Source organism: Nerophis ophidion, linkage group LG20 (genome assembly GCF_033978795.1).
Source record: "Nerophis ophidion isolate RoL-2023_Sa linkage group LG20, RoL_Noph_v1.0, whole genome shotgun sequence".
Classification (NCBI taxonomy): domain Eukaryota; kingdom Metazoa; phylum Chordata; class Actinopteri; order Syngnathiformes; family Syngnathidae; genus Nerophis; species Nerophis ophidion.
Window position 1 is genome coordinate 27,901,350 of NC_084630.1, and position 17,930 is coordinate 27,919,279.

At 39.3% G+C, this 17,930-nt stretch overlaps 1 protein-coding gene across 6 annotated transcripts in view; it reads left to right on the forward strand.

Annotated features, from left to right (window-relative positions):
* LOC133538944 (vacuolar protein sorting-associated protein 37B-like) overlaps positions 1-17,023 on the forward strand; it is a 73,569-nt gene extending 56,546 nt beyond the window's left edge. For all 6 annotated transcript variants that reach the window (XM_061880888.1, XM_061880889.1, XM_061880891.1 and 3 more), the window contains 3 exons: positions 1,215-1,386; positions 7,480-7,562; positions 11,213-17,023. In XM_061880888.1, the coding sequence (XP_061736872.1) occupies positions 1,215-1,386; positions 7,480-7,562; positions 11,213-11,899 (942 nt within the window). In that variant the 3' untranslated portion in view covers positions 11,900-17,023. The remainder of the gene's footprint in view (positions 1-1,214; positions 1,387-7,479; positions 7,563-11,212) is intronic.
* Positions 17,024-17,930: the final 907 nt, after the last annotated feature.

Genomic DNA, 17,930 nt, shown 5'->3' on the forward strand with positions numbered 1-17,930 from the left:
CTTTCGAGTTGTCCTGGATGAACTGAAATATTTTTTTCCAGTCATTTTGGAACTTGCAAGCGTACTTCTTCTTCTTACTCTTCGTCGCCATGTCTCTTCGTTCTTCTGCTTCGTCTCTGTTATGTTTTTGGACATTACTATTCGCCGTAGTTTTGAAGCAATGCATGATGGGAATCCGGATGTTGTGTGTCAGTGTATTAACGTGCCGGCTGGAATAAACACACGCTGAGAAATAGCTCCATGCCTGGCTACTATATGGGTTATAGATAAACCTATGGATAACGGAGACATATATAATAGTGTCCTTTTCAGGTATGAGAGGACGCTAAAGGCAGTGCCTTTCAGGCACGCCCCCAATATTGTTGTCCGCGTGAAAATCGGGAGAATGGTTGCCCTGGGAGATTTTCGGGAGAGGCACTGAAATTCGGGAGTCTCCCGGGAAAATCGGGAGGGTTGGCAAGTAGACTTTTGACCTGTGTCTGGGGTCATTGTCCTGTTGGAACACCCAACTGTGCCCAAGACCCAACCTCCGGGCTGATGATTTTAGGTTGTCCTGAAGAACTTGGAGTTAATCCTCCTTTTTCTATCTGTATCTGTATCTGTAAAGCACCAGTTCCATTGACAGCAAAACAGGCCCAGAGCATACCACTACCACCATCATGCTTGACGGTAGGATGCTGTTCCTGGGATTAAGAGCTTCACCTTTTTTCTTAATAATAAGAGTTGTAGAAATTATTGGAATCTCAAGACAGCCATGACATTATGTTCTTTACAAGTGTATGTAAACTTTTGACTACGACTGTACATATGAACGGCATTTTGCTGTCTCGAGCAGATTTGTCAAAGTTGTTTTTTACTGAGGGCCACATCGCAGACATGTTCGACCCTTGAGGGCCGCGTCTAACCGTGAATACTATTGTTACACAATTTTTTTAATGCATTTTGTGATTAGATTTTTTTAAGAACAAAAATAAATAAAAATATGGTAAGTTGTAATAATTTCACCTGAAAATGTGTTGTATAATACTGTAAATGGAAAAACAGTACTGCTGTTTTTATTGTTAAAAAAAAAGGCCACTCAGTTGAATGCTAATCTGCCAAAGCGCTGCTAATAATTGCTCATGTTTCTTTTTGATCAGTCGATTGATGCATACTTTTGTTTTGTGCGGCAAATGATGTTGACATCCTCTCTTGTCTGATATTCATCCTCAAAGATCCAAAACATCCAGTTGGAGAGAGAGATGGCGTTGGCGTCCAATCGTAGCCTCGCAGAACAAAACCTGGACATGAAGCCATGCTTGGAGTCTCAAAGAGAAGTTCTGGTGGAGAGATACACACAGCTGCAGGCCATCAGAGATACCTACAGAGAGCACACCTCCATAATAGGTAGGCAGGAGTAAAGCGCAAAGTGATGGGGAGACATACCAGTGACTGCTGATGTAATGCAGCCATAGTACAACGTCCAAATATAGAGAAGTTTGCATTGTTGCGAAGCATTTCCTGGTTATTTAGTTCGGCATTTTAGTATACAGTGAAGACAAAATAAGCCATTGCCTGCATATTTACTTGTCGCTTAAATGGGAACTGCACTTGTTTTGGAATTTTGCCTATCATTCACAATCATTATGAAGACATGACAACAAATGGATTCAATGGATTTACCCTTTCAGTGGCCTAGTGGTTAGAGTGTCCGCCCTGAGATGAATAGGTTGTGAGTTCAAACCCCAGCCGAGTCATACCAAAGACTATAAAAAATGTGATCCATTACCTCCCTGCTTGGCACTTAGCATCAAGGGTTGGAATTGGGGCTTAAATCGCTGCTCTCCCGTCCAAAGACAAAACCTAGTAACTCACTTCTACCTGATTTTGAGAAAACAAAGGAAAACCAGTCTACCTTGATGCTGTCTTACAAATATCTACAAAGTCATCAAACGTATAGATGTTTTCTTGAGCTTTCATTTTCTTGCCGATTGAGCCATGGATTGAATCTACTCTCATGTACGTGTGCCCTTTCTCCAGATATTTAATCACAATTTCGGGTGGGCCCCATTCTGCGTTTGCACATTGGGCAAGAGCCGTGTAGAGCGTCCAGTTTTTATTTTGAACTCCACAGTTATCTGCCCAAAAGAGTACCGGTATGCAAGGGGAAGAATCAAGAACAATACATTTAATGAAGGTCCTTGCAACGTCCTGGGCCAATCTTCCAAGTATCCCCTCGTGCCATAATATCACATAATCAGGTTGACCGTCGGCCCCCATTCGTGCAAATGTCTCATTAAAGACAATAAGGCGACTGACAAAGAAGCTCGGATTGGTCTCTTGAGATACTATGTTTTTCTGTTGTATCTACGCGGTTATGGGGTAGTTGCTAGGTCCTGCCATGCGCGTAACAGCTTACTTACGGAACAAATTACAATATCGCATACACTATTGTAAAGCATATCACCTAGGAACTCCAAAATTATTATCAGCTCAGTTTTGACCAAAATTGAGTTACTGCAGTGGTTCTCAAACTTTTTTTTGTCATCCCCCACTTTGGACAAGGGGGAGTTTTCAAGACCCACCTGCCCCCATCGCCCCAAAATGTATTGAACATCAAGTAACATCAAATTGTATACACTCAAACTCAATAACATAAAATAAAATCAAGTTCAATAATAAATAAAATAACTGTGCAGCTGTGGTATAACTTGCATCAAGTTCAATAATAAATAAAATAACTTGCATCAATTTCAATAATAAATAAAACAATAGTTATAACTTGCATCAAGTTCAATAATAAATCAAATAAAAGTGTTATAACTTGCATCAAGTTCAATAATAAATCAAATAACTTGCATCAAGATCAATAATAAATCAAAAAACTTGCATCAAGTTCAATAATAAATTAAAAGTGCCACTTTTTCGTGTTTTGATAAAATTTACCGCGCTCAAAACATCTGTTAAAACCTCATTGAGTTCGGGGCTGAGCTGCCTTGACGCGAGTGCTTCCCGGTGAATGACACAGTGTGTCCAATGCGCATTTGGCGCAACCCTCTTTATTAGAGCCTGCTGTCCCTTTCTTGACCCTGCCATGGTCTGAGCGGCATCAGAGCAAAAACCCACACAGTTTTCCCATTTAAGGTTGTGTTCTTTGAGGAAACTGTCCATTATCTTGAACAGCTCATCAGCAGTGGCTCTATTTTTTATGTATTTACAAAACAGTAAATCCTCGCACACTGACTTGCCATTCACAAAGCGGACGTATGCGATGAACAGGCAATCTTTATTGCTGTCAGTAGCTTCGTCCACTTGTAAAGCAAAACGACTTTATTTTAATTTGTCCACGACAGGGGTCGGCAACCTTTACCACTCAGAGCCATTTCGACCCGTTTCACAAATGAAAGAAAACAATGGGAGCCACAAAACTCTTTTGAAATTTTAAAATGAAATGACACTGTCTAATCCCCCTCTGATCCCCACAATTTCCCCCTCTGTCTTCCTTTTTTTCTCTTTCTATCCCTTGCTGCTCCAGCCTGGCTGCACAAAATGACAATATACATAAATTCAATAAAGTCAAATTTAAATAAGGCAACAAGAGAAGTATCCTACACTTCTCTTCTGTAAAGTAAATGTGAACATCCGATATGGGCATCTACATCAACTATATGATTTGCCTGAGAAGCTGGACAGGACAAAAAAATTTAAATATAAAATTAAATTAAATCAAAAACTAAAAAATGAAATAACACTGCATATAAAGTTTTCTTTTTGCTTTGTGCTATGTATAAACAAACTATTATGGGTTACATTTATGAAATCAATGAACGACTGCAGAAAAAATGAAATGAAATTTCTGCATATAACAAAACGTTTTAACTCCGAAAAAGACGTCGGGTTGAAGGTTAAGTAAAATACTTAATGTCTATTTAAGTCCTCCTTGTAATAATGAAAAAACAAAACGCCAAACTTAAATTATTCACTGGACGAGAACCAAAAATGCCGTCCTCTCTCTCTCTGTACTGTCATCCTTTTACTGGCACCGTGAAGTCAGCTGCAGCTGCCAACCTAAATAATGCAATGTCTATTTCGCTGAACAATTAAAACATGTGAATATATGCAAAATTATAGGAAATTGAAATATTTATCATACGTGGTCAATGTGATTTCTCCTCCAAGTTTCGAACACAAGTTTGTCTGGTTTGGGGAGGTCTTCATTATCACACCGTTTGTGATTCTGAACAAGAACAACCTTCTGGCGTGAAACATCTTCAAGGTCCGCTGTCAGATGCTTTAACTTGGACACTCACATGTCACCGTCCTGCAGCAGCCAGAGACGCACGCGGCCGTGGGCGTGTCCCGAGGTTTGACAAGCAGGATGACAAGCTGAGCCGCATCAGAGTGATCAAAGAGTCGCATGCAGCTCCGGAGCCGCCGGTTGGGGACTCCTGGTCTGGGAGTTGTTCCTCAAGATCACTTGCAATGTCGCATATACGTCTCGCAACAGTGGGACAGCTTTTAATTTTGCTGCGCTTGTCTCGTCAAGCATGACTGACACCATGTCCATTGCAGCGGGGAGAATCAGCTGCTCAGCAATTGTGTGTGTGTTTTTTTGCATTGAGCAATTCTGTATGCAACTTTATATGAAGCCAATTTATCCATTTTGTGTAATTGTGGTCCACACATTAACCTGCTACCCATCCGCGCGAAAGTTTGTTCCGCTTAGCGCCGCCCCCATTAATTACTGTTGCGTCTGTCAAACTTTCGCTTTTACCTAGAAATTTAAAGCCTACAGGAAAAATAAGTAATTTACATTAATTTGTATATTGGATTTCACAGACAGAATCACAAAGTGATTTACAGTTTGTGTAGAAAATGGGGTTGTAAAAAAAAAATCTAAGAATTAAAATAAAAATAAGAAAAATGTTAAAGTGACATTTCCTCCCGTTCCTCGCGCCCCACCTGTCATTGTCTATTCCCCACCAGTGGGGCGCGCCCCACACTTTGAGAAACGCTGAGTTACTGGGTTTTGCCTTTAGTCGGGAGTGCTGCCCTCAACTCCCAGGGGGTGATCAAGGGTGATGGGTCAAATGCAGAGAGTAATTTCGCCACACCTTGTGTGTGTGTGACAATGTTGGTACTTTAATTAAAAAAAAAAATAAAAAAAAAGTTTTCCAAATATTGAATAAACATACATAAAAGTCAGCTTACAGTGGAGTCCCTTGGAGCTCCACTATTCTGCCCATAAAATCCGATAAATAATCATTCAAAAAGCCCCAACAATACTCCATAAATATTTCCTAACTTGAATATTAACCAAGTATTAGTGATATTGTTATTATAAGCGCTAATGCAGACAAACTGTTTACAGCTGCGGCGTTTGCATTTGTTTACATCCTCGATTGGTCTGCTGTTTCCTTGCTCCCTGTAAGTTTATTGAAGATCGCAAATCATGCCTCTCACCTGAAAAGTAGATGGCTGAGAATGTAATCCGACAAGTTGGGACACTTTGACAGCTATTTAGGACCTGGAACTGGCGAGAACGACACGAAAAGTGCAAAAGTCCGCTTACGATGGAGCCTTTTTAAGCTTGCCTATCTAGCGCTTAAAAGCATCCAAACACCTCCATCAAGGTTTTATATACACGCTGTAAATATATTTGTAATGTAGTACCAGGCACATACTTACTAACATGTAACATTTGGGCAGCCCGGTGGAACAGGGAGTTAGTGCATGTGCCTCACAATACGAAGGTCCTGAGTAGTCCTGAGTTCAATCCCGGGCTCGGGATCCTTCTGTATGGAGTTTGCATGTTCTCCCCGTGACTGCGTGGGTTCAGTCCGGGTACTCCGTCTTCCTCCAACCTCCAAAGACATGCACCTGGGGATAGGTTGATTGGCAACACTAAATGGTCCCTAGTGTGTGAATGTGAGCGTGAAAGTTGTCCGTCTATCTGTGCTGGCCCTGTGATGAGGTGGCGACTTGTCCAGAGTCAGTGACATGCAGTGAACTAAACACCAGTTGAGGCACATGTACTTTTCTTTCTTCTTTTTTATTTTTTATTTTTTTACTCAAATTCATATGTGCAGCTCTAGTCATTGTTGATTTAGGTTGCACATTAGAGTTACAGGAGAAACATTTAGTTATTCGCTTTCATAAAAACGTTATAATGATATTATGATAAATGGGTCCAAAAACTATTTGATAAAGTTGTTATTAAATATTTTTTGGTCCCATTTGCTTTTAACAAAATAAATCAAGTATTGTGAGTGTATTTTACCTTTCTGTATTTGTATCTGAGGCAGCAATAGCTATCCTCCATGAAAACATAATTTGTATGATCGCATTCATTTTGTCTTAAAGTCGAGTTTAGAGAAGTATTTAATCCTAGATACTGTATATGATCCTCCATATTGGCAGAAACATTCATTTAATTCAATTTCATTCCAAGAAATTAAACAATATTTTTGCATCTGACAAAAAACACCCACAAACGCTGGCTTACTGTAATAAAAAGGTGTTTGTTATAAAACAGTTAAAAAAAAAAGATAAGAAAAAAATGCTGGCTTCCGCTGGAGAGACCTGTATCTGCTAGCTTGAACACCCCCACTTCTCCCAGTGTGGAGAGTCAGAGTACTGCTGAAGGATTGGACTGCAAGTTGACAATATATCGCCCTCTACCTTGAGGCAAAGGTACTTGCTGCCTCAAGACCTGCCTTTTCCACGTGGCAACAAGCATGCGCCCCCTCGCACGCACACACACAATACACACTGCGTGCAGCCGTGGAGGCACCGCCTGTGTCTGTCTCATCTGCTGCATTGTTTTTATCAGGAAACATGGAATTTCCGCGACTTTGACGATGAAAATTGTCAAAATATACAGGAACCACACCAAAATCACATAGAAAGCATAAACCAAAAGAGAAATATTAAAACATATTTTATTTTATTACTTCTTTTTGGAACATCTCATGGTTAAGCCACCAGGTGGCAGGTGATGCACTGCCTCACTTGCCTCCCCTGACAGCACGTCACTGTTCAGGGTGTACCCCATTTTCCGGCTGAATGCAGCTGAGATTGGCTGCAGCGCCCCCTGCTACCCCAAAAGGGACAAGCGGTAGAAAATGGATGGATGTGTTATTTACGTATTTTGCTCATTTGAAGCATAAGACGCCGTATTAGTTTAAAAACACATTACACGTCACGTTTTCCTTCGACAACCTTCCTGATTACTACCACTCACTGCAGACATGAGAGCCAACAAACATAATAAAACATCACTCATTGTACAATGTCTGCTCTCACTGGGATGCCAACTGATAGGATGTTGATATATTCCCACTTAAATGAAAAATGACTAATCTTGCAAAGAAAAAAGGGTGTGTGGAACCCAGCGTCTTTTCGTGACATTAGTTTGTCTTTTTACCCAGGTCACTGCACACATAAAATTCTGTACATTTTAAAACTGTTCTCTTCATTTCTTCTTTTCCTTGATCTCAGATGGAATGGTTGGTAAGGCGTCTCCAGAAGCACTGTTCTCCAGAATGCAGACAGAGGGCAGCAAAGTAGAAACAGAGTCAGAGGTCAGTGTCACACTATTCAACTGCATTGTTAAAATTATTCCTTGTTGTCAAAATTGGAGCGGTTCCAAGATTGGCTTTCTTACTGATATCCAATGCCGATACTTTTTCATCAACCAATATCACAGCTCTTCCCTCAAGCTTTTGTCAGCTCCAGTGACAGGAGGAAGGAGATGCAGAATAATCAATCAATCAATCAATGTTTATTTATATAGCCCTAAATCACAAGTGTCTCAAAGGGCTCCACAAGTCCTTTAAGACACCTGAGATAATGTGTTGGGTGTGAGGGTGTAAAGGATTGAAATTATGATGAGGAGGTGCTGTTTGGGAATGCCCCCTCTTGTTAAAAAAGTGATATAACTCCCAACATAAATGGTCATTCATTAAATATAGAGCAGGGGTGCCCAAACTTTTTCTGCAGGCGAACTACTTTTCAATTGACCAAGTCGAGGGGATCTACCTCATTCATATATATATAATGTTTATTTATTTATTTATGAAAGAGACTTTTTTGTTGACAAGTTAAGTGTTTAATGATAATACAAGCATGTTTAACACATATAAATTCCTTTACTTTCATGAAGACAAGAATGTAAGTTGGTGTATTACCTGAATCTGATGAATTTCATTGATTGGAATCAGACAGTAGTGAAGATAATTTTCAAATGAAGGAGAAAAAAAGTCCTCCTCTCTGTCCAATATCACATGGAAGTGGTTGGTTTTTGGCATCTTATTTGTCCAGCTTCCATACACCTTTTTATACACTTCACAAGAAATACAATGGCAGCAAACTCCGTAACTTGTGAAGACAGGAACTGTGGAGTCGTACTTTAGAGTTTTGACAGCAGGCACAGCGCCAGAGTCTGTTGAAATAAACAGTGTTTCTCGACTTCCTGTCGGTCATTTTTTCTCGCAGCAGCCAGTGTCAACTCACAAGACCAGGCCTCGAATTTTAACTTTTTAAGGTCAAGGCAAGTGTTCAACGCAGGGACTCCAAAGCATGCATGCATACATACATTATAAATATATATAAACTATTCATTATTAATATAAACGTGTCAGCTTCTTGTCATTACTTGATGCCTTAATCTCTATTTTTACATTTTGTTAGTGAGTTTTTTTGTTGTTGTTTTTTTTTTAAGTTATGTACATGTTTATATGTACTGTACATGTAGATGCTGTATCAGGACAGATCCATTAAGAGTTTAGGCAGAAATATGTCATATCGGAATTAACTGTACACAATAAAACATTAACAAAATGCAGTGTCACATGAATGGTTTTTGAAGTAATACCTTTGTGACATGAAAAAAACACAAGTAATGTAAAAAAACAAAAAACTTGTGTTTACGTTTTGATATTAAAAGAAAACACAAAACATTTTGGCTAAAGAAGATGAAGTCTAATAAACAAGCTTTGTTCTTCTCTTGGTTCAGTACACCAGTTTGGCCAACAAAAATAAAGAGGAGTGACACCTCGCACATCGAATACATAATCTTCACACCCTGCGTTCTATTAAATGAGATGACAAAACATTTGAGTTAGTATTGATGTTATTTGAACACTGATACAGTTTGCTGTTAAATATAGGACGAGTGAACATCCCTGTAAACAAAGTAAAGACTTTATAAACAAGTTGCCTGCTGCAAAACATCAAATTGTTTTCTCCTTCGCTGTGTATTTTTAGTGTGGGGACAAGTAGGTCTGTCTTCAATATTGTCCACACCTGTCTCCATTTAAACACAGCAGTGCGCTCTTAAACGCACGGCGGGAAGCGAGGGGAAATGACGTTAAACTAAGCGCTTGGCTCCGTTTACTCAGAGGGGAAATCTCAAGAGCAAAGTCCGTGTCGTTGGTCCGCCATGATTATCAAGCCAAACGACGCTATTGTGCAGGCGCTTGACTTCGTGTTGTTTAATATGCATTAATAAATGACAGGGTTTTTGGTAATTAAAAAAATTAGACGGTGTTACTAACTGTCTGGAATTTTATCTCAAATCATTATATTGTTTACTGTTACATCCCTCATCCATGAACAAGTAAAAAGTCAAGGGCGGTCACGGCATGTTGTTCCTGCGGATGTTGGTCAATTTCTAGGGCATTGCTGCAAAAGAAGAGGGTGGTCGCGGCTTTTTTGCCGCAGTTGCCGGGGTTAAACTTGAGCCCTGCAATACCCTCGGATGCCCTGAACGTTTATCAAGTGACGAAAGTGAAGATTGATGATCGCAAATTTCTAGGTCTATTTTTTTAATGCCTGGCTGGCGATCAACTGACACACCGTCCACTAGAGATGCGCGGTTTGCGGTCTCATCCGCGGATAAACCGCTGGTCGGGCGGTTGACATGACGAAAAAATTGATTTTAATTAGATTCGGGCGGGTGGCAGTCGAACCATCCGGAAATATTTGATATACATGGTTCTGGGATCGGTATCCTTTGCCATTCAAAGAGCCATTTAAGGCCCGTGTCACAAAGCGAAGAAGACAATAGGAGACGCTATTATTCTCTAGAATGACTGCCGGCAGTCACCCAGATAATAAGTATTAGGGCGTGCTATGAAGCCATTGGCTTTGTCGCCTTTTACCACATGTATGATCTGCTTGTCAGTCCAGCATCATGTTGTGTGTGGCTTCCGCGCCAACACGCACTCGACTACAAGGCATACTGGGTGACACAGAGTACACTAATGGTTGTGATATAAACAATTTTAACACTCTTAGTAATATGCGCCACGCTGTGAAGCCACACCAATTAAGAACAACAAACACAATTCGGGAGAACATCTTCACAGTAACACAACATAAACGCAACACAACAAATACCCAGAATCCTTTGTACCCGTGAGCCTTCCTGACTAATTTATACACCTCGCTAGCAGCAAACCCCTTCCCCCCTGCGCGTCGGTAAGGTGGGCGGGGTATTCTGGGTGTTTTTTGTGTTGCGTTTATGTTGTGTTACTGTGAGTATGTTCTCCCGAAATGTGTTTGCCAATCTTGTATTGTGTGGCTTCACAGCATGGCGCATATTACTAAGAGTGTTAAAATTGTATATATCACAACCATTATTGTACTCTGTGTCACCCAGTATGCCTTTCAATCTTTTATGTGTGATTGCGGAAGCTGCACACATGTTGCCGGACTAACAATCAGTTCGTACATGTTGTTGAAGGTGTCAAAGGCAATGGCTTCACAGCACGCCCATATTCTTGTCATCAGGATGAACGCTATTGGATAGTCGCGAGAACGTTAACGGCTCCAACTGTCTTCATTACTCTGTGAAACAGGTTTAAATAGCTCTGTGAGTGTTAAAGGCGGCCGACCTCTTATGTATTTTAGCGGGCGGGTACGGTTCTGATAAAATGTTGGTCCGGGTGGACGGCGGGTGGATGACGACTTTGCTGATGCGGTTGCGGATGATATAATTGCCTATCCGCGCATCTCTACCGTCCACAATCGACCGGTAGCTCGCGATCAACGTATTGTAGCTCGCGATCAACGTATTGGGCACCCCTCATATAAAGGATTTTTAACACAGTCACAGTTACAAAGAAGACCTAAAACATTATTGACTGTATAATTACGTAGCCAATAAGTATTTGTGGTATCAACGTTGGTATCGGCAACATCACTGTGCTGTGCCTGCCTCTGTCTGCAGGTTTTAGCCGATGAATTCCTGGAGGGCTCGCTGCCGTTGGACTCATTCCTTGACCGCTTCCTTGTTCTACGTTGCCTAGCCCACAAAAGACGTGTGCGGGTAGAGAAGTTCCAGGAAGTCCTGCGACAGAGAAAAGAGGGTAATCCCACAGCTATGACATCATCATCAGGTATCAGCCAACCTGTCAATCAGTGGAACCCACAGACCACAACAGCAGGCCAGCAGCAGGCAAACTCCAAAGGCTACCGTAATATCCCTCAGCCTGTTCCTCCGTCTGCGGGGGTCTCCGGTGGTCTCCCCTACAGCCCATATCCTGTCACCCCTTCCAACGCCCCACCACCACCAGTCCCGTTAATGGCGGCGAGCTCCGACCCGGTCGTTCCCCCATCGCAGGTACCTTCCTATGCAGGCTCCGGCTCACCTTTCCCCCCAGCAGGGGGCTTCACTGGCCCCGGGTCAGCGTTCAAACCTCTGCCTTCGGTCGCCTGTCCGTACCCAACCCAGTCCTCTTTCCCCACCCCGTACCCGGGCTCAGCTTTTGGCCAATACAACCCAACCCAGAGCAATACGGCACTATACCCAGGTTCATACAACTATGGCGGTTACAGCTATCCGTCTAATTCTCAGCCACCAACAGGAAGTCCCATTTACAGACCAGGCTATGGCGTTTCACAGCCATATTCCTAAAAAAAAAAATGTTTTTAATCCTGCTGAATTCTTAATTTGATCTACTTTACTTCTTCCCTATCCTACCAGAGTTTCACTAATGGCTTCCTTTTCCCTGTCTTTCTGTCAATCGCTATTCCCTCTTTTAGGATTCTATGCTATTCTGTATCTTAATATCTACCTTCTTATGTTAATTTTCCTTCTCCATCTCAGGCACCTCCCTGATGTATGTGTGATATTGTTGATATTCAGAGGAAGTTCTTTACACAACACTACAGTACAGTACATCTTTGTCCAGCTGTTATTAAAAATCACTGAGAAATGCTGGTGATGTTGTCAGGTTACCTTGGCATCAAGTGCAAGATTCAACCCTTATGCATTACCCAGGTGTATGTGTGTGTCAATTTGTAAAACTACAGTGGTACCACAGTTTCCCTACACCCCACTTTTCGTAGTACATTAGTACCACAACATCCGTGCTAAATTGGTTCTGCTGTGAGCTTTTACCTCAAAACACCTGTGTCTCAAATCAACGTCGCCCGTGGAAATGAAATGAAATGCCCCCTACAAAAAAAACACAATTTTAACATGTCCTCTAAAACATACTTTTAGATAAGAAATATTGTTTAAATACAAAACCAGTGTAGTTGGCATGTTGTGTAATTTGTAAATAAAAACAGAATACATCCATCCATCCATCCATTTTCTACCGCTTATTCCCTTTCGGGGTCGCGGGGTACAATGGTTTGCAAATCCTGTTCAACTTATATTCAATTGAATAGACTGCAAAGACAAGATATTTAATGTTCAAACTGAGAAATGTTTGCAAATAATCATTAACTAACAATTTAATGTCAGCAAAACATTGCAAAAAGGCATTTTTACCACTATGTTACATGGCCTTTCCTTTTAACAACACTCAGTTAACATTTGGGAACTGAGTACACTAATTTTTGAACCTTTTCAGGTGGAATTCTTTCCCATTCTTGCTTGATGTACAGCTTAAGTTGGTCTACAGTCCGAGGTCTCAGGTGGAATTTTAGGCTTCGTAATGCGCCACACATTTTCAATGGGTGACAGGTCTGGATTACAGGCAGGCCAGTCTAGTACCTGCACTCTTTTACTATGAAGCCACGCTGTTGTAACATGTAGCTTGGCATTGTCTTGGTGAAATAAGCAGGGGCGTCCATAATAACGTTGCTTGGATGGCAACATATGTTGGTGTTGGTGTCTTTGCAGTCCATTCAATTGAATATAGGTTGAAAAGGATAGAGCTGAGCCAAAAGGCAAAGCTCTCGGTCTACCGAGCTATCTACATTCCTACTCTCACCTATGGTCATGAAGTGTGGGTCATGACCGAAAGAACAAGAATGCGGATACAAGCGGCCAAAATGAGTTTCCTCAGAAGGGTGGCTGGCATCTCCCTTTAGAGATAGGGTTAGAAGTCCAGTCACCGGAGAGAGACTCGGAGTAGAGACACTGCCCCTTCGCTTGGAAAGGAGCCAGCTTAGGTGGTTCGGGCATCTCGTGCAGATGCCTCAAGAGCGTCTCCCTTGGGAGGTCCTCGTTGCACTGGGAGGAGACCCCGCGGAAGGCCAAGGACCAGATGGGAGTATTACATCTCCTTTCTGGCCTGGGAACGCTTCGGCATTCCCTAGGAGGAAGTTGCTAATGTTGCTCTGGAAAGGGAAGTCTGGGGTATCTGCTGGAGCTGTTGTCCCCGCGACCAGATTCTGGATAAGCGGTTGGGGATGGATGGATGAAAAGGATTTGCAAATCATTGTATTCTGTTTTCATTTACAATTTACACAACATGCCAACTTCACTGATTTTAGGGTTTGTACAGTAGAGTATTGCTAACAACTACTGTAGTTTTTTTAAGTAATGTAATGATAATGTACGTCAGTTACCTTGGGGATTGGACTTCTACGATATCTCCTTCTCGCTGCTTCTTTGTCAAACACACAGTCAGCAGCTTTTCCATATCTTAGTGGATAAATGTCTGCTGTTTGTATGATATTTTGATATTCTTGGCGGGCTTTATAGTCTTTGTGCTTCAGTATGGTGTAGACCAGGGGTCACCAACCTTTTTGAAACCAAGAGCTACTTCTTGGGTACTGATTAATGCAAAGGGCTACCAGTTTGATACACACTTAAATAAATTGCCAGAAATAGCCAATTTGCTCAATTTACCTTTAACTCTTATGTTATTAATAATTAATTATATTTATTTTTGTGGAAACACAGATCATCTTAATGATTTCTCACAATAAATCTATATAAAAACAGATAAATATTTTTATAAATATATTTCGACTCTTTAAAATTCAAAATTCATCCAAAAAAAAGAAGAGAAAAACTAGCTATTTCGAATGTTTTTGAAAAAAGTAAAAAAAATAATTTATGGAACATCATTAGTCATTTTTCCTGATTAAGATTAATTTTAGAATTTTGATGACATGTTTTAAATAGGTTAAAATCCAATCTGCACTTTGTTAGAATATATAACAAATTGGACCAAGCTATATTTCTAACAAAAACAAATATTTTTTAAAATTTTAATCATAAGTTTGAAGAAATATTTCACAAATATTCTTCGTCGAAAAAACAGAAGCTAAAATTAAGAATTAAATTAAAATGTTTTTATTATTCTTTACAATAAAAAAAAATACCTGAACATTGATTTAAATTGTCAGGAAAGAAGAGGAAGAAGGAATTTAAAAGGTAAAAAGGTATATGTGTTTTAAAATCCTAAAATTATTTTTAAGGTTGTAATTTTTCTCTAAAATTGTCTTTCTGAAAGTTATAAGAAGCAAAGTAAAAAAAATAATGAATTTAATTTAAAAAAGTGAAGACCAAGTCTTTAAAATATTTTCTTGGATTTTCAAATTCTATTTGAGTTTTGTCTCTCTTAGAATTAAAAATGTCAAGCAAAGCGAGACCAGCTTGCTAGTAAATAAATACAATTCAAAAAATAGAGGAAGCTTACTGTTAAGTGCTGCTATTTTTAGAACAGGCCAGCGGGCTACTCATCTGGGCTTTACGGGCTACCTGGTGCCCGCGGGCACCGTGTTGGTGACCCTGGTGTAGACTCAGTGATACGCTCGAATTGTTTTTGATGATTCATTTCAATTAATATATTATCCACTTTATCCTTAACACTCACTTTATTCCTTCCCTTTCTTGCTTAGAAAAACAAAGTTATGTCCATTTCTCGCTATACGCTAAGGCTAGCTAATAAGACCAGCTGTTTTGGGCCTATCTTACGAGGACGCTTGGAACTCAAATTCTTATGAAAGCATAACAATTAGCCGAGAGACAGCTCTTATCTCTCAGAACACTCTTAAGTTGTAGTACTTTTAGGTTGAGGTATCGCTGTGTTTTGTTTTTTGACGTATTTATTCACAAAATGTTGCCCCAGTTTTTGTATATACGTTAACTGCACAAGCCTGACCAAAACACTAACATGCAGCACGCCGGACAGACACAGGAGTGTTTATTAACAAAATATGCCATTGTCGATGTGAGCCCAAAAAGCTAGCTCGCTAAATTTAGCATGCTAAAATGGTAACGTTAACGTGCGTCACGCAACGAATTACATGACTGAGGTGCAAGCATGAAAAATGTGCTTAAAAATAAGCTAACTTGCTAAGAGTGTGTTTCAAAAACATATTTATTTTCTATATATATAAAAAAAAAGGTTAGCATGCTAACAGTTAGCATGTGTCTAGGAGTCTGGCTGCCCACGTATCATTCTGTGGACTCAAGTGTCCAAACGTCGCTGTGTTTTTTTTTTTTTTCGTGTAGTGACCCATCCTAGGGCCCCAAAAAGTTGCGAATACCAGCCCTTTGATTACGAAAGTGAGAAATTAACAATTAAATTCAAGAAAGAACTTGTAGCAAAGTACAAGTAGCCTTTCTAATGGCTCTCCCCTGTCTGTCCACCCTGCTCGGCACCGTCAATTCATATTAGACATTGGGGGGTTTTTTTGCATGCAAAACTATTGTTAGTGTTAGGGTTTTTTATATCTTTAATGGATTAATAAGATTTAAATGATTTTGGATAGGAAAAATCCCTTCACTTTTCATATGATTTGGTCTTGGTTGGAGGTTTGGGAAAGTGTTACTATTGAATACTGAGGTACCACTGTATTCTTTATTAAGTGCTTAAAGAATGTGACCACAACAATTGTAATTAATATGAGACTATATGTAAAATTAAAAGCCTTTCTTTTAAAATACAACTGAAACGTGGGTTGATGCTGAGAAAAGACGAGATGTGGAATTGGGAGGATATGAAATGAAATACATCAATGGTATGTGGAGAAACCTCAATTGGTAAACACATGTCAGTTGCAATTGATAACATGTTAAAACCTATAATGATTGAAAATTGGGGAGCAAAAAGGACAGCTATATTATTGAGTTTGATATTCAGAACCTGAAAGTTCGAATACTAGATTAAACCACAGAGGGTAATTCTCAAATGCAGGTACTTGAACATTCAACACCTCAACAGATAACATGACTTCATAGCTATATGAATATGTAAAAATTCTAATTAGCAGAATAGCCCACTTTTGTGCCGCACCACTGGATGATATGCAGTATTTACTACTCATGTTGATTACAATACAACAAAAGGTCTGTGATCAGTGAAAGTATAGTAATAATTTAGGGAAATAGGAATAATCCAACTAAAATCTGGCATATGGAAAAGGTAGAGTCTAATATAATGTGTGCAATAGAAAAATATACTGGAGCTGTAATACGGACAGAGTAGTAGCAGCAGATGTCGCTGAGGTGCAATGAATGCTAATCTAATAGATGAGATATATATAAAAGACGGGAAAATATTTAGAAAGTAGCTCTTTATTTTAGTATAATGTGATGGCCTCTGTGTAGTTTCATCACCTGGAAGGAAAGACAAAGTGAGCTATTTGTTTTTGGTTCTTATGAGTGGTAACATTCAAATGAAACAAATGCACATTAAAATCTAACTAAAGAAGTTCATTACAAGAAATATTTGTGCATATGAAATCAACTTAAAGTGCAAATACAAATGTGGTTATTTAATTATTTTTTTCTGTATTTTTATTTTACATTCTCTCTTGCTGAGTTTTCAATAAACCTACAATAGAAAATGTGTATTTTTCGTATTTTTTATTTATTTATTTTTTTTAAATCTAAGCACTGTTCACCCGAGAGTGCTTTCGAGTAAACCCATTTAAGAAATACTGCTTTATACAATGTTTCTGGCAGTTTGTTTGTTTTTTCCCACCTATTTTGTTTATTTCATCATTGATAATCCCTCGTTTAGTGCTGTCAATTGGTACTGGGCTTGACCGTGGTGAATGAATTCCTGCAAATTATAAGAATTATTCTTTATAAATCAAATTACTTTTATAGCTAGACCTTTAAAACCATGGTCACGTCCTTCGAAATATAGTTTTTCAGCATTATGAGACATATTTAGACAATAAGCATCACCTATATAGTCACCTTTACACTCTTTTATTCCAATATAGTAGACTTAAAATATATATATATTTTTTTATTTTTAAATCTGGGTCCAAAATACGAAGAAAACAAAAAAGTGGTAACACTTTAGTATGGGGAACATATTCTAAGTAACAAAGACAAGTGTTATTTGGACCCAAGGGGAACATATTGTAAGTAACAAAGACTTAATTTAGAGTTATTTGGTTAGGGTTAGTGGGTTAGGGTTGGGGCCATAATAAGTACTTAATAATAACTAATTAAGAGCGGATATGTTACTAATTTGCATGTTAATAAGCAACTAATAAATGGTGAATATGTTCCCCATACTAAAATGTTACCAATTGTATATATACACATATATATATATATATATATATATACATATATGTGTGTGTGTGTGTGTATAGGAAGAATGTGTTTGTATTTACAAAGCCCAAAAACCAGTGAAGTTGGCACGTCGTGTAAATCGTAAATAAATAAAAAATACAGTGATTTGCAAATCCTTTTCAGCCTATATTCAGTTGAATAGACTGCAAAGACAAGATATTTA